At 51.2% G+C, this 19825-nt stretch overlaps 1 protein-coding gene across 4 annotated transcripts in view; it reads right to left on the minus strand.

Moving 5' to 3' along the window:
* Positions 1-19825, minus strand: part of GAL3ST1 (galactose-3-O-sulfotransferase 1) — a 40169-nt gene that overhangs the window by 12572 nt on the left and 7772 nt on the right. The window contains exons 2-3 of one of the 4 annotated variants that reach the window (XM_030583150.1): positions 18680-18746; positions 10923-11253 (exon numbers count right to left, since the gene is read on the minus strand). Coding sequence is in view for 1 of the 4 variants with exons in the window: in XM_030583153.1 (XP_030439013.1) it covers positions 10923-11023 (101 nt within the window). In the remaining 3 variants the exon portion in view is untranslated. Of the gene's footprint in view, positions 1-10922; positions 13539-16579; positions 16683-18679; positions 18747-19825 lie in introns of those variants that run through there. The other 3 variants (XM_030583151.1, XM_030583153.1, XM_030583152.1) reach the window with 3 other exon arrangements.

A 19825-nucleotide genomic window follows, 5' to 3' on the forward strand; every position in this document is an offset into this window, starting at 1 on the left:
TTGGCTGGGCTGGAATCAGACCCCTTTTGTCTCAATTTACCTGGGTGTTGAATAGATCTTCAGACAGTGACAGTGAGCAAGGGCCCAGCTGAGTGTTTGGGTGAGTATGAATTCCAGGTGAAAGGTGGCTGTGTTTGCTAGACCTCGGGTCTGGTTTAGACTATAGGCAGGAAGAATACAATAATTAGGACCTGGATTGCTCCCTCAGCCACAGCGAAGGTCAGTTCCCCTGTGTGAGATGGCAGGCCCAGCAGCGTCAAAGGACAGCACTGTGGGCCAGCAGGCGGGATCTAGACGCAGCCCCATTTTCTTCTGGCTGGGTGTAGTGGGGCGCACTGCCCCACTCCGTGGGAGGATGGGCTGTGGCAGGCCAGGGAGCCTGCACAGCCCGGGAGCCAATTAGAAAAGGGCTTACGGGGAGCCAATCAGGGCCCAGATTGGAGGGAACCAATCAGGGCCAGGCTCACCCATATATAAAGGCTGCCCAGAGCTGGAGCAGTCAGTCTGTCCCAGGCTTTTGACAGGGGAAGGTCAGTCTCCAAGGGGGAGACTAGCACCGTGCACCGCTGGGCAGGCTCAGGGAGGCTAGAAGGCTCTAGCCCATAGGCTGCAGGCCCTGAAGGGAAGGGCCTAGCGGGTGCAAGGGACTGTAGGGGAAGCAGCCCAGGGGAACAGACAGAGGAGGGAAAAGAAAGAGGACAGCAAGGCTAATGCCAAAGGGCCCCTGGGCTGGGGTCCCTGGGAGTAGAGGATGGACCTGGGTCTCCCTCCTTGCAGTACACCCAGCCATCGGCTGTAGGGAGGGGCTGTTACAGCCTACACCAGATCCTTGACAAGAGGGATTAGACTTTGGGGTGTGGAGTTGCAGATGGTGGCTGGAGTGGAGGACTGCTGATCATTGATCACTGGAAGGGGGTCCAGATGGACTAAGGGACACTGCTGGAGGGCAGTGGCCTCAAAGAGGATGCTGCCGAGCAGGGAGCAACGTGGCTCCAGAGACACCAACAGAGGGCAGAACAACGGATGGGACACCACTAGGAGGGGATGCTCCACTGGAATCAAGCTAATTCCTGAAATCACTAGCAGGAGGTGCCATGGGTGGTGAGTCCCAACCAGTTTACACTGAGGTACAGAACATTAAACTGTCATCTTTATATTAACCAGTGGTTTTCACTCTGGGGCACTTTGCCACCTGCTCTGCTCCTGCTTTTCTCTCGCGGAAGCTGTTATTTCACGACTATGGCTCGTTATCGCTAGGAGTCCCTGCAGAGTGTTTAAAGGCTGCTCACAGCGTGCAAAGAGGGACTGCCCCTTGGAGGGGGGAGCAGCTCAAGCTGGGGGAAGCCAAGGAATGGAAGGGGCGTTGCTGATACTCACAGGGGCCAAGCTCTCTCCTGTGGGCAGCAGCAGAAACTGACTCACCACCAGGTGGCACTAGGCTGTTTCTCATGCCCGCAACAGTAGCAGTCTCGTGGGTAGTGGAAACAAAGGCTGAGCATCCCATGACATTCCCACAAGGGCTGGACAAATGCAGCTCAGGTCACTGGCTTCACATCTCGCTGCACAGCACAGCTCCAGGTGGAGCACCTCCTCCTACTTCGCCACCAGCTTCACTTCCAGCCACACGCTGCATAGGGCCTCCTGCCCAAGCACTGCTTATCTTAAGGCATCAGCCGAGGCGCAACAGGGATGGCAAAGACAGCAGCTTGCAGGCAAAAGGGGACAGTAATCTGCACCCACCCGCATGCTTCAGTGACTCTAGACAAGAGCATGGGCGCTGCCAGCTAAAGAAGCCCATGCTGTGCCCGTGGAGTCCAGAGAAGCTGCTGTAACCATTTGATCTTCTATATCTCCAGACAGCCCCCTCCTCACCCTACACTCACACCAATCAGTTCAGCATGCATGGGCGACAACAGCAGCCAATCTGAGCCCAGAGGGACCAGCATTGCCACACAGATGGCAAGTGTGTAACGGGATGTGCGTCGCTGGGTCACGCACAGGGGCAGCTCTAGGCATTTTGCTGCCCCAAGCAGAGCGGGCAGGCTGCCTTTGGCGGCTTGCCTGCAGAGGGTCCGCTGGTCCCCTGGCTTCGGCGGACCTCCTGCAGGACCAGCGGACCCTCCGAAGGCGGCCTGCCTGCTGCCCTCATGGCAACTGGCAGCGTGCCCCCAGTGGCTTGCTGCCCCAAGCACACACTCGGCGTGCTGGTGCTTGGAGCCACCCCTGGTCACGCGGGTCCCAGGCCTTCTGACTTTGCCCTCCTGTTCAGCTCGCTCTCTTTAGACTGTAAACTCATCAGGGCAGGGACCGTGGCTTTCTTTAGGTGTGTACAGGCCTAGCATGCTTGGGGACCTGCATCCATCATTCAGACTAATTTCCAGGGGCCTGGAGCCACCTGTGCACACAGGCACACACATGAAAGTCAAACCATCCAAGCAGGGGCAGAGGTGACCAGAAACACACACAACCTGGTCTAAGGACTTGTCTACACTTACATTTTATAGCGCTCTGACTTGCTGGCTCGGGGGGGCGTGAAAAATCACACAGCACTTTTGAGCACTTTAAAGCACTAGTGTGGACAGGCTCCGAGCGCCTGGAGCTATTCCCTCGTGGAGGTGGATTACCACGCTTGTGCGTGACCACACTGCCGCGGGAGCTCTTTGAAGTTTCCAGTGTAGAAATAGCCTAAGTCTACATACCTGGTAGCAGAAGGACACACACGTCAGATTCACTCCCACAGGGGGCAGCACTGCACAGACATGCACCTGCCAGGACAGCCTTATAGATATCCATGGGGCAGTAAACTTTTCACCTGCTCGCCAAGGAAAGGGCTCTCCTCTTCTTGAGCCCTGCAACCCAGCCTCCCCAGGGACAGTTTCCTGCTGCTCTCTAGTTCCATAGTTCATAGGCACATGGGATGCACCTGATCCTGGATCCAGAGGGACACCACTCATTCTTACCACCCCACCCCACCCTAGGCCCAGGTTGCATACAACTTTTCCTGGGAAGCACAGCCCCTCCTGCCTGATCCCCTCAACTTCTCTAGGAAGCCCCAAGCCAGCCAGCAGGGACCAGAGGGAAGTGAAAAGGGTACAGCACCTGCAAACCGCCAGCCACAGCCTGCAAGGGATGAGTTCTCTGGAAGTCCCAGGAGCAGAGGGAATGGGCAGGTTCAAGGTCTGACACTGAGGCTGGAGCTGTGTGTGAGTGACTGCATTGCAGCAATGCTGTCCTCTGTGTCAGGACAAGGAGACATGCTACCTGGGGACGGGACAGCTGCTTGCAGCAATGCTGAGCTCCAGGCAAGGCCCACAAAGGTTTTGGGCGGCTCAGGGCAAAAAACTGAAACTGAGGCCCCTTCATACTTCCAAAAACATTACCGTGTGCAGACCAAAGGGGGAGGGGGTGGGTGGGAGAGAGAGAGCGAGCCCAGGCCTGTTGTAGTAGTAGGATTTTATGTTTGTATTTTGTATAATCCTGTATCTGAACTGATTTCACGCCAGTAACAGACGTTTCAGGGTCACCACTTTGTTGTAGGCTTAGCATTTTAAAATAAGTCAAAGAATGTCATGATCATTTTTCTTCTGCATTGCAAATTGATGTTCCTGTTCAAAATGTTCTGTGTAAATTAATTCTGTTTTGCATGTGAATTAGGAATGGGTGTTAAGAGATAAGTGTGAAGGCCATTGCTGAACCAGATGTTCTAGAGAGGAACTGGAGACAAACGCAGGGTGCCAGGAGGCTGCAACGTGTCCCTATTGAAATATCAGAGGAGGGCAGATTGATGACTCTAAAGATGAGACAGGCACCTATCAATGAAGACAAGATAGCTGTGATCAAAACCAGCCTGGGATAACTCCCTGAGAGACTTAATGAAAGAATAAGATAAAGGATGAGAAAAACAATTTAAGAAAACAAGCACTCATCAAACAATTGATTACAGCATGATGGTGCAAAACTCATTGGTCCCAAGGAAGGAAAATCAGTATGTAAACAGGGTGCCTTGCCATGAAACTTCCGGTTCCTCCTGCCAAGACTTCCCTGGAGAATTGTGTTGTGACTAACAGAACTTGGCTCCTACCTACCTGTGATCAACCTAGCTGGCCACTAGATTGATCCAGACTATGGACTGGTAACTATAACATTGACTGGCAGGACTGTGTGTGTTATTGAATGCATATGCTAATTGTTGTATCTCAATAAATGTGGTGTATTGCCTTTTCCCCTGAAAAAGACCCTGTGTGCTTCTTATAAGCATAACAGTGTGGGGTCTCTGCCCTCCCTGTCACCTTTAAGAGTGTTACACAGGAGAGGTGTACATTCTTAACAGTGAGAGCAATTTACCCAGAGTCCTATCTCTCTCTCAGGGAGCTGGAAGGGACCCTGAAAGGTCATCAAGTCCAGCCCCCTGCCTTCACTAGCAGGACCAAGTACTGATTTTGCCCCAGATTCCCTAAATGGCCCCCTCAAGGATTGAGTTCACAACCCTGGGTTTAGCAGGCCAATGCTCGAACCACTGAGCTCTCCCTCCCCTGAAAAAAGAAAAAATGAATCAGAGAATCTCAGTGTTAGAAGGGACCTCAGGAGGTTATCTAGTCTAACCACATGCTCAAAGCAGGACCAATCCCCTGATAGATTTTTGCCCCAGCTCCCTAAAAGGCCTCCTCAAGGATTGAACTTGCAAGCCTGAGTTTAGCAGACCAATGCTCAAACCACTGAGCTATCCCTCCCCTCCTGCTAGAGTCTCTATCACTCTCCATTTTTAAATCAGGATTGGAAGTTTTTCCAAACACTCCGCTCTAGGAATTATCTAGGGGCTGGTCTCTGGCCAGTACGATACAGGCGATCGGACTAGATGATCACAATGGTCCCTTCTGACCTTGGAATCTGTAATTTCCTTCACCTGTGTGAACTTCCCCCATCAGTGCCCTCTCCGTACCAGTGGGGATTCCTCCCTTGTCCATTCTCTCTCTTGAGAAAGGGGAGTGGGCTAAGCACTGAGTGCTGACTGGTTGCTGCTGAGATTCCCGTCTCACTGAATAATGAATGGAACCTGTAAATGGATCCTGAGGTTGAGGGCAGCAGCTGGTAACAGGACTCCCTTATCTCTGACACCCAACACTGCAGCCTAGTGTCTCAGGCAGAGCTAGCTGCCTCCCTTCCACTAAGCCTGGCCCATAGGAAGAGTTCTGGATCTGAAGCTGGGTGGGGGCAGAAGGGTGCCAGCTTTTTGTCTATTGGCATCGTCTAGTGATACGCAGACCTCCCAGGTGCAGTGGGGGGATGCTCTCACAAACTGCCTCTCTGCTGCTGTCCTTTCTACCCTTCACTGCTGTATCCCTAGCAGCCTTTGTATCTGAGCACAAGGATCAGAAAGCTGATCCCCTTCCTGGCAGCAGCAGCTATGGTCTTTCTAATGCCTCACTTCCTCCGAGTCATTCAAGAGGGACCTGGCACCTCAGCTCCCAGCAGAATTTCTCTCCCTCTGACCCAGTGGCTATGGCTTGACGCAGGAAAGATAGTCTCCTCCTGGGCTTATGACAAAGAGCCACCACATCAGCAACCAGAGGCATCATCAAACACCAGTCTGTGTTTCCAACCCCAACACCTCCAGGTTAGGAGGGGATCTATCTAGGCACTGACTGAAATGGCTGATACCACTGGGATGGCAGCACCAGGAATACCCATGAGGTTTAAGTTGGACAATAGGAAAAATTTCCTGTCAGAGTGGTTAAGTAGTGGAATAAATTGCCTAGGGAGGTTGTGGAATCTCCACCATTGGAGATTTTTAAAAGCAGATTAGACAAACATCTGTTAGGGATGGTCTAAATCAGTGGTTCTCAAACTTTAGCAACACGAGGACCTCCATTTTGATTTAAAATTTTTTGGGGACCCCCAAGCCCATCCACTTAGCTCCAGGCCCTGCCCTCATCCCACCCCTTCCTCCAAGGCCCCACCCCACCACTGACTCCATCCCCCCCTTCCTCCATTGTTTGCTCTCCCCCAGCAATCACTTTCACCAGGCTGGGGCAGGGGATTGGGGTGCAGGGTGTGTGTGGGATGCAGGCTCTGGGAGGGAGTTTGGATATGGGTTCTGGACTGGGGCAGGGAGCTGGGGTGTCGGAGGGGGTGCAGGTTCCATCCAAGCAGTGCTTACTTCAGGTGGCTCCCGAAAGCAACTGGCACACCCCTCTGACAGCGGCTCCTAGGTTGGGGGTTCAGGGAGTCTCTGTGTGCTGCCTCTTCCCAAAGGCACCGCCCCTGCATGTCCCATTGGCCGCAGTTCCCAGCCAATGGGAGCTATAGAGTTGGCACTCGGGGCGGGGGCAGCACATGGAGACTCCCAGCCTCCATCCAGGAGCTGCAGGGATGTGCCAGCTGCTTCAAGGAGTGCTGTGGAGCCAGGGCAGATAGGAAGCCTTCTTAGCGCCGCTGCGCTGCCAGGCTTCTAGCACCTAAAATCTCCCAGTTTGGCTTCAGTAGCCTTTGGGAATTAGAGGGGAAGGAGTTGATCTGTGATGCCCACAGATCCCCTGGAGTACCCTCGCAGACCCCAATCTGAGAAACACTGATCTAGATAATTACTTAGCCTTGCCTTGAGTGTAAGGGACTGGACTAGAAGACATCCCTTCCAGCCCTCCGATTCTATGATTCTACCTCCCTGCTAGACAGGAAAACTACTACTGGAGCAATTGCACCGTAACTCACCTCCTGTGGCCTTGAAACATCACATTGCTGCCTAAACATACTAGGGTCAGGCTATCGTTTGTCCCATTAGACAAGCAGCCCCCTAAGCCCCACTGAAATGCACCTAATGGCCTTGACTCCAACCTCGATAGCCCCCAAGGTGATTTTATCAAATGGCCAGCAAACACGTCTGGCAGAGAAGAGAGTGGGTTTAATAGGTTCTCTTCGGAGGACAGTTTTGTGGCTATTTTCAAGAGTGGCAGTAATGGTAAGATAATGGCCTATGTTCTCATAGCAGCTTCTAGCCCAAAGGAGGCCAAAAAAGGCATCACTTCACCCAGAACTGCCATGCAGCCATCTCTGGGGTGGAACATGGCAGCTCTTTAACAGAATCCTAAAACACTAAACAACAATTTAGCATACTAAGTCCTGCATCCAACTGAAAATGCAGGGGGAAATGTGAAGAACAGGAGATTATCAATGACACCATAGCCAGAAGTGGGCCAGGACCAGAGCTACTACCCTGATACGTGTGAAAGTGAGTTGGAATCTTTCACACCCACTAATGGTCAAGGCTTTGATTTTACAGCTCATCCAAAATACAGCAGCCCCTCCACCAGCACACTCACACCTAGCACCATCCAGTGGTGAGTGTAGGAATTCCTTATACACTCTAGTTTGCAAAGGGCTTTGGTGTGAAAGTGCTGTAGAAATGCAAGGCATTATTATTACAGCCTAATCTGGAAACAGAGAGATTTTCTCTGACAGAACCAGCTGGCTCCAGCATCTGTTCTACCCTACAAAGTGCCCAGCATGTAAAAATGAGCAGCATAGTGGGAGCGTGTAAACGTGTCTCCCTTGCCATGCAGAAGCTGCTGAGGTGGGACGAAGGGCCCATATTCTCCAATGTGCCTAGTTCCCATTGAAATGCACCTAAATCCCTTTGAGCATCCAGGTCAAGGTGCTTCACACAGGCAACCAGGGTTCTCTGGCTGCTGAAGTAGGAATCAGAGTAGCAGCCGTGTTAGGCTGTATCAGCAAAAAGAACAGGAGTACTTGTGGCACCTTAGAGACTAGCAAATTTGTTTGAGCATAAGCTTTCCTGTTCTTTTTGAAGTAGGATTAAATCTCTTTTTACACAATAGAAAGAAAATACTGTCACTAGCAGTAAAAGGCTGCCCTATGTGTAGGGCCCTACCAAATTCACAGCTGTGAAAAATGCGTCATGGACCATGAAATCTGGTCTCTGCCGCGAAATCTGGTCTTTTGTTTACTTTCACCCTGTACTATACAGATTTCATGGGGGAGACCAGTGTGTCTCAAAAAAAGGTTTGGGAAGGGGGTCGCAAGGTCATTGTAGGGTGATTGCAGGATTGCCACCCTTACTTCTGTGCTGCCTTCAGAGCTGGGCAGTCGGAGAGTGGCGGCGGCTGGCCGGGCGCCTGGCTCTGAAGGCAGTGCTCCGCCAGCAGCAGTGCAGAAGTAAGTGTGGCAATGCCATACCATGCCACCCTTACTTCTGCCCTGCTGCCTTCAAAGCTAGGTGGCTGGAGAATGGCAGTTGCTGACTGAGGGCCCAGCGCTGCAGGCAGCAGGGCAGAAGTAAGGGTGACAATACAACACTATGCCATCCTTACTTCTGCAAAGCTGCTGGTGGCAGTGCTGTCGTAAGAGCTGGGCTCCTGGACAGCAGCTGCCACTCTCCAGCCGCCTAGCTCTGAAGGCAGCGCAGAAGTAAGGGTGGCAATACCACGACCCCCTACAATATCTTTGCACCCCCCTCCCACAAACCTCTTTTGGGTCAGGACCCCAGTTACAATACTGTGAAACTTCCGATTTAAATATCTGAAATCATGATATTTATGATTTTTAAAAATCTAGGACCATGAAATTGACCAAAATGGACCATGAATTTGGTAGGGCCCTACCTATGTGTATGGAACCTGCTGTGCAAAGGGCCTGTCAGTCAAGCCATTCTCACTGTGGCTTTCGCTACACACAAAGTGTACTGGTTTAACTGAATTGCTTTTAAATCAACTTAAGTTAGTGCAGTGCAAAGACCCACATGCACTCTTGAATTGGTTTAAAAATATTTTTTGTCGATTCAGTTTAAACAAATTAAAAGCCAAATTAAACTAAATTTATGTAAGCCACATTTAAATCAATTTAGGTGCGTCCACACAAGGTTTTTCACTGATTTAACTAAACGGATTTAAAAGCACATTATAGTGAAACTGGCACAAGTCTGTGTGCAGATCAGGCATAGACCATTGTCACTCCTGGTCAATCACTTTCAGATGAGTGATGAGAGCGTAAAGGGGTTGTGACATCAGCAAACTGGCTGCACTGAAAACTCACTCCTTCCCACCTTCTTTACCAAGGGTACAGCAAAGCCTTGACTTTAAGCATAGCACTAGAGGTGAACGTATTGCCATGATTAGAATCTGGGCCATGCTATTTCCCTCTACCACTGATTACACCTGTGATTACTGACAGGGAAACAATTATAAGGAGCATCTCTTCCCTGAGGAGGGACAACAAAAATCGTACAATGGTTTTCATGTTTCTTGTGCCTCCAGAACAAATGCGCTCAGTTTTTGACAGCCAGCCCTGGGATCAGAGAGCAAAGCTTGGCTCGTTCCTTCCCATGCATCATTGCTGGTCATTAAAATTCTGCAGACCACATTACAGCTTCAGTGACACCATTGTGTTCTGGGATCAGATAACTGGCCTTGGCATTGAAACTCCGTTGAGAGTTCTGTTGATGAAAAGCGCTACATGAGAGGTAGGTATTTATGATTAATATTTTATTAATCATTATTATTGATGATGATAATTATGCACAAGCCAGAATACAATCTGGCTCACTTTCCCAGAGCTGTGTGACTTTCCAGGAGTTAAGAGCAGTCAAACGTTATTGGGGTTTTTGTTTGTTTGGTCACTAAAGTCAGGAAAAGTGAGTCGGACACAAACAGGTAGCAGGTCTGCTGAGCATGGAGAGGGTCACTGCTGCAGACACATTCAAAGCAGAATCTCACTTTCAGCATCTAACTCACTTTTCCTAGCCCATTCAGTTTTGTTTACTTTTTGCCTTTTACTCAGCAGGGCTAGTGAACAAGCTGGTCAGCTTCCTGTTCTATTTCTTGTCAGTTTCACTTCCTGGTTCCCATGCACCGGCCCAAGGCTGGGCCCAGAACACTGCAGGACGTTGGCTAAACTCAAGCTACAGAGATATCAATTAAATGTGAAAAGAAACACATGAAAGCCTATTAGCTGGAGTCCAGCTCTGTAAATCCTGAGACACAGGCAGAGAACCAAGTAACTGCCTCTTCCAGCCAGTGACTGGCTCTGCAGGAGGAGTCTCTAATCCCCAATCCATTGTCATTGGAGTGGAGGGGACATTTCCCCCGCTCCCAGGGATGCTAGAGAGGACTTTCTCCTCCACCCAGGCCTGGCCTCCGCTGGGATGTTTATAAGCAAATGCGCCTGGGATCAATTTCTTAGCCTAGCCTCAGTATTGACTTTGTCTTAGGTTAGTGGATTAATAATTAATACAGGCTGCAAGGAGCAGCTCCTGTTATTTGTGGCTTCCCGTTAGCAGGGGGACTAGGGGACATGGTCGCTACCAGGCCTGCCACTTGTATGCTACCTTCCTAATGAGAGTAACACAGCTATGCCCCCGCAGAGAACATGGCCCCAACTGCCCCTCCCAGACAGCATGTCCCATGCAGCTAACCCCATGTTCCTGTAGACACATATGGCCCCCACTACTACCCCAGAGACAGCAGGTTTCCCACAATTACCCCCACTCCTGCAGCCCTCCATGCCCAGAAAGCCTGTCCCCAATGGCACTCCTCCTGCAGAGCAGGCATCCCAGAGGAAAAGGAGGGATTTCACTCTTCCCCATACATCTCCCTCTCCCATGCCCATGCTCCCTGCTGCACCTGCAAACACTCTCAGTGACAGCCAGACTCTTTACAAACAGTGTCCTGGCACACACAGACTCTGCTACCCCACTGCATACAACAACCCGGCACTCTACTGTGCGCTCTCCCTTCCCCACTACAGACAAACACTATCATCTCCTTACCCCCTTTCATTCTTCCACCACACACAATCACCCCCGCACAGTCTCTCTCACACACACTCCCCCTGCATGCTCTCTCTCTCACACACACACAAACACACTCCCCACTGTAGTAGATACACCGTAAAAAAAACCCTGTGAACCTCACCTTTTCTTTGGCTTAAGCTCCTCTCTGCAAACTTCCCTTTTCTTCCAGGGCTCAGTGGGACCAGACTGCATGCAAAGGGTGCTGGAATGTTGCTTTGACATGGAATCTCCTGGGCAGTTATCCCAGTGCCAGCTCTTACAAGACAGCTCGCCCCTCCCTAGAAGTTGTGGCCACCTTCCCTATGCCATCTCCATGGTGCCAGAGCCATGCCATCAGCTTGGGACTCTGGAGCCTCAGGGCAGGCAGTTTCTTCCCAGTGGTGCCTGCTATCTCCAGGATCTCAGTCTCTCCTCCCAGGAGTGGAGCTGGGGCTGGATCCTCCCACCATCTCCTGGAGGGAGAATGTCCGGAGAGTGAGCTCTCACCACCACCCTAGCTGGCTCCCTGGCTCCTCTCTCCTCCCACTTCAAGCAGCACAGAGAGCTCATTCACAACCCTCCCTTCCAGGGCTGAGAACAACAGAACCATTTGTATCCATCTGCAGCATTGACATCAACAAAGACATTGTCACTGGAGACCATGCACTCCTTCCCCATTTCTCCTGCTAGGCACAGCAAAATCCAGCCCTACCAACCACGGCAGGAGTCCAGGGCACGGAGCATGCAGATAAAACAGCCAGGGCTGGGAGCTTGTGGCAGGCACTGCTGTTCACTTGTGGAGCCACTGGCTTTTGGGGCCAGGTGCCACTTGACCACAGGACAGGTTTCCATTGGCGGCTAGTGGAGAGGGCCCTATCTGTAACCTAGCTCCAGGCAGGCAGGCTTGATGGGCTAGAAAGCCGACAGGTTCCTGGCTCACCAGGCAGCTGCCAGCAGGGGTGGGGTTTCAAGATTGGCTGAGATTTCTCAGTAAACACAGAGTGAGAGGTTCAGTAAGCAGGGCCAGTTCCACCCCCCAGGGCTGTGGGAGAGGCAGACAGCAAGCCCCACTCTGGCTGCTTATTGGCCAGGAATGGTCTCCTATGTGCTGGGGCTGGGAAATGGCTTCACACCGCTCAGGAGGTTGCTCACTGTGGGCCTGGTTGGAAGCCAATTGAAAGGTTTTTAGAGGTTTTTAAGGTCAGGCTTGACAAAGCCCTGGCTGGGATGATTTAGTTGGGAATTGGTCCTGCTTTGAGCAGGGGGTTGGACTAGACACCTCCTGAGGTCCCTTCCAACCCTCTGAAAAGGGTGGGGCGGGGAACCTTGCTGCTTTGACCTTTGGGGAGCTGAGATCTGGATCTGAACTCTGCGGCTGAGACCTGTTTCAGAGATCCTATCCAAGGCGGAGTCAGTCTGTGCTCAGCTCTACCCCCATTGCAAGCCAGAAGCTGACATCTCAGCCTGGTCTGCTTAGTCACATCACTGTCCCGGTCTCACTGATTCCCCAGGCATCCCTTCTCTCACTGAATTGCTGATCCCCACCCTTACTTTTTATTTATTTATAGACTCTTTGCATTATCAGGGAGTAGCTGAATATCTGCCAAGCTATTAAAGTCCAATTACAATCACACAAACTCTCTCTTCATTTAAAGGACATGGCATTATTTTTTCTGGTGTGTTTAAGTGGGTGAGGTTGGCTACGGCTTATCTTGCCTGTGGCTATTGTCTTCTCTGCAAAACAGATGGATTTTTTTTACAGGGGGGTCATGACTGCACGTTAGCCAGCCCACTGTCAAGTCCTACCCCGAGTCAACACTATTCCCCTGCCCATGGTTGACCTCGCCTATCCTCCTGCGTCCATTATCAGTGTAAAAACACACATTCTTTGGCAGTGAAGACAAAGCCTGCAAGTGGAGAGCTCTTGAGGGGAAGCTAAGCTGAAGAGATGAGTTTTGCATTGAGTTCTGATCCCTCTGAGGCCTGTGGTCTCATCTCTCATGTGGCAGGGAGTTCCACAGTCTAAGCCCTGCTCCCATGAGAATTCTGACTCCTGCACTCACAAACCTCCCCCATTGGAGAAATTGTCAGGGCCCCGGAGGAAAATAGTTGTCATGGGACATTGTGCTCACGGAGGGAGAGGCATCTCTCAGACAGCAGCGCCAGTTCCTTGGAGGGCTGGGACAGCAGGCTCTTCTGCTGGACTCTATTCAATGGGGTGCAGTGCTGGAGTGATGTGCTTAGGGCACAGGCATGCTGCTAAGCAGACAGGCTGCTGTGCATGGCACCAGTTGGCGTATTCCCAGGGCGTGCAGCTCCATCCTGGCAGCTGAGATGCACTAATGGAGCCAGGAGGTCCCAAATGTCCTCACCCTGGCCAGGTCTGTGTCAGACAGGACAGGGCACGATCATCTGGCTAGTCACAGTTGGAGGGGGGTAGTTCGTGCTGCATGGGCTATTTGGGCAGCTGGTATCCCCGAGGGGCAGGTGCCCTCGATCGTGGGGGAAGTTATGGAAGAGGAGAGATCTTCACGGCACTTCCCTCTTCATAGCAGCATCTCCTCTGTCTCACCTGGGTGCAGCGTTCACCAGCTGCTCTTTGTCCAGGGGCTGGTCCCAGCCAGGCACCAGGACAGTAGGGAAAGGGAGCTGGTCACATCTGCCAGAGGGGACACATAGAGCTGGGTGCCACCTGTGTATGGCTGGCATTTCAGCCCCTAGTGTTTAATCAGTTCCTCTTGTGGCTTCATATAGCTGCTAAACCTCCATCGCTAATCATCTCATATCACCCCTTATTTCCACTATCAGCTGTCCCTACCACGACCACTGCAGCCAGGCCAGGACATAGGAAGACCCTGTGTGGTGAAACCACACGGCTCAGGATGGCAGATACACAGCCAAAGGGGACCACAAGGTCTGTCTGTGTCTAGCAGCCTCAGTACAGAATCCCCTCTTAGTCACTATAATCAAGGCCTGTCTTTTGTATAGTGAGGGATGCTGCATCCACCACCCACCCACCCACCCACTCACAGACTGGTACTGTTAGCTTAGGGAGAGGGGTTCTGGCCCAGCTGCTAGAGATTCCCCACCTGAGGCTCAGTCACTGCTCTGAAAGTTGCCTCTCTGCCAAGCCTGTCTCTGATTCCCATGGCCTCTATTCATGCATGGATCCAGCCCATACCTAGCCACAGTGCTGCCCGCAGACCTGTGTGGGGAGGAGGGGCAGGGCCTGGCCTGGGGTATGAAGCAGTGTTTTGTTCGGAGGAAACAAACCGGCCCTTTGCTGGCAGCTCCTGATGGGGAGATGGGGACCGAGGTAGCCCATAGGCTCCTTTGTCCCCAGCAGGCAGCGTAAAGCAGAGCTGAAGTGCTCTTTCCACCCATGGCAGCAGTGGAACCCTGCTCTCATCTGCCGGGACCGCCTAACACATCACCCCAGGCACAGAATAGGGGCCATTGTTCAGCCAGCCCCAGCCCTGGCTCCTTCCCATCTGGCTGACAAATCAGACTGCTGCTTTTAAAGGGGATGATGCAGCAGCACTTTGCTCCCCGGGGCTTGTTGTGCCCTGCCCCAGGCCGCTCTTGAGGTCATAGAATCATAGAGTAGGGTTGGAAGGGACCTCAGGAGGTATCTAGTCCAACCCCCTTCTCAAAGCAGGACGAATCCCCAGACAGATTTTTACCCCAGTTCCCTAAATGGTCCCCTCAAGAATTGAACTCACAACCCTGGGCTTAGCAGGCCAATGCTCTAAACCACTGAGCTATCCCTTCCCCCCCGAGGTCCCACTCAGACGAAGCCAGCATTTGCTGTGCTGGGCAATGAGCCCTGTGCCTTCATATGTGTTTCTCATCTCCTCCCATGCCTCCCACTGCTCCTTGCCCTCCATATTGCACCCCTCACTTGCCATCTTGCATGGCTGGTGCAGCCCCAAGCATGCCTAACACCTCACATTGCACCTCCTCCTCCTTGCCCACCCCTCGCCCTGTGCTGTGCACTGCTGACCGTGGCCTTTGTACTCCTTGCACACCTTGAGCTGCATGCGTCACAAGGCATCTTCCATGCCTTGTGTCATACCTTGGCCTAGTCTACACTGGCAAAAAGGGACCTGTAATTTTCCATCAGTAGAGCAATGATAGAAGCTGTAGTGTAGACAGTGTTCAGAGGCTGCACATATATTACAGCAGACACTGCCTGAAATATGGTTCTCATTTTTGCAAGCGTGAACTCAGCCCTTGTGTCTGGAAGAACTCCCCTGTGTTACGGTGTCACACTTAACAGGGTGAGCCCCCAAAGGTTGCCCAGGTTAGATCAGAACAGAATCAGTCAGCAGCATGTACCTGGCGTTTGAACTCAGGGGCTCGTGAGCCCCCGACAGCTGAATGCATCAGGATAATCTGTTAGTAAATGCCCTGAACAGGCCATGAAGCAGATCTGAATTCTGCAGCTCAGGCCAAATCACATGGTGTCATTCATACTGGGTTGGATCTGGATCTAGGCTTCCCCAGTGTTTGGCTCCAGGGTATGGATTTGCCCCATCTCTAGTAGCACTGCCTTCTCCATAGACTACCAGAATCATGGGGCATAGTAAGGCTCTCTTTCTGCACCCTGAGGGACCATGCTTCCTTACTTTACACTCAAAGCATATCTAACCAGAGGACCTCCCAGCCACAGGATATCATGAAGGTCATGAGCTTAGCAGGGTTCCAAAGAGAATGAGAGACTGATAAGAATCTGAACATCCACAGCTATTTTAGCTACGATAAAAATGGGGAAGAGAAATCAACTCTCAAGCTTCAGGGGTCAGGAACAAACATCTCCCATGGGCAGGATAGATGATAACCGTCCAGGGTGGAGGATTTATACCTTCTTCTGAAGGATCTTACATGGGCCTTTGTCAGACACTTGAGCTGAAAGATGCCTCTGCCAGTCTAGGGTCCTACATCTGTCTAACTCTCAGCCACTGCCTCAGTTCATCAGGCTCCCAGCTGCTGGCTTAGTGACTCCTTCTTTGGGAACTGTGATACATGCGCCTGACAAGCTCTGGCCTTCCGCAAAGCAGGTCGGAGAGAGCCACAAGCTCCTCCCACCACCTTAAGGGCCCAGGTCTCCATGGCAATGAGCAGCCCGCCCACCACCCCCTTGACCAGGTCTGGAATGGGGAGAATTCCAGATGCATGCCAGTGGTTCAGCTCTGCCCTCGAGGCCTCTATTCATCAGGAGGACAAGGAAGGGGCACAGTGAGGGTATGTTCCTTGCCTTTGTACTTCTGATCAGATTGGCCTGCCACCCCCCTTTACCCCATCCCATTCCAGGGTCTGGAGAGGGAGCAGCCCCCTGAAAGCTGTAGCCAGGACAGGGACTTGGAAAGCGCCCATGCTGTGGCAGGGAATCTTTGTACTGATCCATGCTGGCCGGCGTAGGAGCAGTGCTGCTGCTGTGCGCTCAGTCTAAGAAAGGCAGCTAGGGCAGGGCCAGAAAGAACTAGGTGCTTGCTGAGAGCCTAGATTCTGGACATTGTGTCACCAGCCAGTACAGCCCCACTCTGGGGGAGCTGCTGGGAGGGGCTGACAGCACTGCACAGGAGACTGGATAACAGGGAAAAGTCACATTTCACTGCTCACTGCCCCAGGGAGAGCACCCTGGTCGTGCTGCACAGATACAGCCCAGGTCGAGTGGCCAGGTCTTTCCATTCTCCTGGCACTGCAGAGCAGCAGGCAGCCACGATGGGCATTTAAAAGTGCTTAATCGTGGGAGGCAGGCATTAAATTAAAGCTTTCCGTGTGGGGAGGGCAATTCACCAAGGCATCAATTTCTCTGTTCCTGGGAAAAGCCTTGACCTCTCTGCTGAGACTGCTGGCAAAGGGGCCAAGGCGTGCCAAGCAGCCTGTTGATACTTGTCTTAGACCTTGTTTACACTGAAAGGTTTTGCTGCTCTGTCAGCATAGTTACAGATGAACTGCCCGCCCCCAGTGTGGACATAGATATGCTAGTATAACAGCACTAAGGCTAGCAGAGTTTCATCTGGTTCAGGGTGACAAACAGCCTAATAGACATAAGCCCTTTTATACCAGTATAACAGCTACTCCAGAGCTTTTCCCGAGGCCACTATATCAGCTCAGACTCACCCCCCTGACTGCCCCAGCTATGCCAGCCACATTTCTAAGAGTAGACCTGGCCTTACTAGAGTCTGGTGAGTGGTGAGACCCAATAAATGCACTTCACACAGGCCACTAACGAGCCATCAGACAATGACACATTGTAACCAATACCAGCCTGGGCTGGATTTTAGCAAATGATTTATTGTCAGTCTCATTGCCGGTCCCTGAGGCAAACTGATAGAAATAAATAGTCGGGCTATGTTGATATTGAACTAATTAATATATGAGAACCTGTTGACTCCGCTGTAGGGCCCTATCAAATTCATGGTCCATTTTGGTCAAATTTCACGGTCAAGGATTTGACACATCATACATTTCATGATTTCAGCTATTTAAATCTGAAATTTCACAGTGTTGTAATTGTAGGGGTCCTGACACAAAAAGGAGTTGAGGGGAGGGTCGCAAGGTTATTGTAGGAGGGGCTGTGGTACTGCTAAGCGCTACTGCTGCAGGCAGCAGTTCTGCCTTCAGAGCTGAGCAGCTGGAAAGCGGTGGTTGCTGGCTGGGAGCCCAGCTCTGAAGGCAGAGCTACCGCCAGCAGCAGCGCAGAATAAGGATGGCATGCTGTGATATTGCCACCCTTACTTCTACGCTGCTGCCTGCAGCGCTGGGCCCTCAGTCAGCAGCCGATGCTCTCGGGCTGCCCAGCCCTGAAGGCAGTGCAGAAGTAAGGGTGGTAATACCGCATCCCCCATAAAATAAGCCTGCGACCCCCCCGCAACTCCCATATGGGTCAAGACCCCCAATTTGAGAAATGCTGGCCTCCCTCGTGAAATCTGCATAGTATAGAGTAAAAGCACACAAAAGACCTGATTTCAAGGTGGGAGAGCAGATTTCACAGTCTGTGATACGTTTTTCATGGCCATAAATTTGGTAGGGCCCTACTCATCTGGTATATAGCACAACTCTCCCACCCCATATACTCTGATATCCGTTATCAAAGGGATTCTAACCTATTAGATAAATTAGTTAGAAAGGTAACTACCTAACTAGGGCTAGTAAACAGCCAATAGGCACGTATATCCTGTATCAGAACCTCAGTTTTCAATTACAAAATAAAGTACATCTCTGGCTATTACGATCACTATGAAAACTTCACAAATCTGAATTGGCCCTAAGAAGTCTACTTGATTATGCAGAGCGCCTGGGACAATAGCTCTGAGAGATGTGAACCACTGCAACCGTCCCAGCGAGGGGTTGATTCACATGCCCAGTGATGATATTTCATTGCTCAAGTGAAGAAGGAGAGGGAGGGTTATGGAGCTGCACAAGTTATTGTGAGTGACATCTCGTTTTGGTGCCACAATGGGTGGGAGATGCTACTAATTTTTTTTGCCCCCAATCAAGGAGACAAGCCCAAGGAGGGGAACTAAGCACCAAGAGGCCAGTTGACCCTAGAGACTAGACACATTCATGTTCTGAACATCTGCACAATCTGCTGTGAGCAGAGTCTCATTGTGGTGACTCTCATAGGGCAGAACTTATTTTGTGGGTGGGGCTTAGGAAAGTACCACCATTTTTTTACCCCAGTCTGACCCGATTTACACTTTGGTACATCCAAGACAGAAGCATGACTGAGTGCTGTTGGGCATCACCTGATTCCAGTGCGAGCCTCTTTGTAATGGGACTGTCCTGGTGTAGCACCATGTGGATTTGCCACTGTGTCATGCCCCGCACCCACTCTTGCGCAAGGAGAGAAGAAACACTGCCATCAGTTTAACCTTGGGAGGAAGGACTTACCCTGACACCTGGCATCGATCCGTCTGCACAACTACACCTGGCCCTGCCTGGGAAACTCTCCCAAGAGCTGGAAAGTAAGAATGGGGCTTTAACATTAAATACAGACAAAGGGATTGGCTTATCCCTTCAAACCAGAGTAAAAGGACAGTCCCACCCACCTGTAAACCAGTGTCCCACAATAAGGGAATAATAGACATAGATAAGAATAAGAACAGCCACAGCTATTGTAGCTTGGATAAAAATGCAGAAGAGAAATCAATTCTTATGCTTCACTAGCTATTGGGGTCAGGAACCAACAACTCCCATGAGCAGGATAGACTATAACTGTCCAGTGTGGAGGATTTACACCTTCTGAAGTATGTCACACAGGCCTTTGTCATAGACTTGAGCTGAAAGATACCTCTGCCAGTCTAGGGTCTTACACATAGAATCATAGACAAGTGGGGCTGAAAGGACCTTGAGAGTTCAGCTAATCCAGTCCCCTGCGCTGAGGCAGGACTATATATTATCTAGACCAGGGCTTCTCACCTTGTGAGTGGCCAGAATGTGACAAAGAGTCTCATGGGAGGCCTGTGGGAAGGGGGTATGTTGCAAAGCCAGCCCACGCTCATTGTACAGCAGCGACTCTTGGGACTTCTGTCCTATGGAGCTAGCTGGGCTTGGCTTCCTGCTCTGGATGTTGCAACCTGGTACATGGGATCGCAGTACTGCTCAGCTTTGGCCCACCAGCCGCTCGGTTTTGACGACAGGGGGTGCTGGCTGGACCAAATCTGAGTGAGTGGTGCTGTGACCCTGTCTCAGGTTGCAATGCCACTCAAACAACTTTGGCCCAGTTAAGGCAAACCTAAAAAGTGCTGCAGTCTCAGAGCCCAGCCCGCTTTGTGGGGGACAAGAGCCGCTGCTGTGGTACCGTGTACTTAGTATTTATTGCGTTCATGTGTAATCAGTAAGAGAGATATTATTTGTATGAAAGCAACTGACTGCGTTGTGACATGACACTGACATTTACAAATGGGTCCTGAACAGAAAAAGTTTGAGAACCACTGATCTAGACAATCCCTGACAGGTGTTTGTCTAATCTCATCTTAAAAAACCTTCAACAATGGACATTCACAACCTCCCTAGGCAGTTTGTTCCAGTGCTTAA

This window comes from Gopherus evgoodei, chromosome 13 (genome assembly GCF_007399415.2).
Source record: "Gopherus evgoodei ecotype Sinaloan lineage chromosome 13, rGopEvg1_v1.p, whole genome shotgun sequence".
Taxonomy (NCBI): Eukaryota; Metazoa; Chordata; order Testudines; family Testudinidae; genus Gopherus; species Gopherus evgoodei.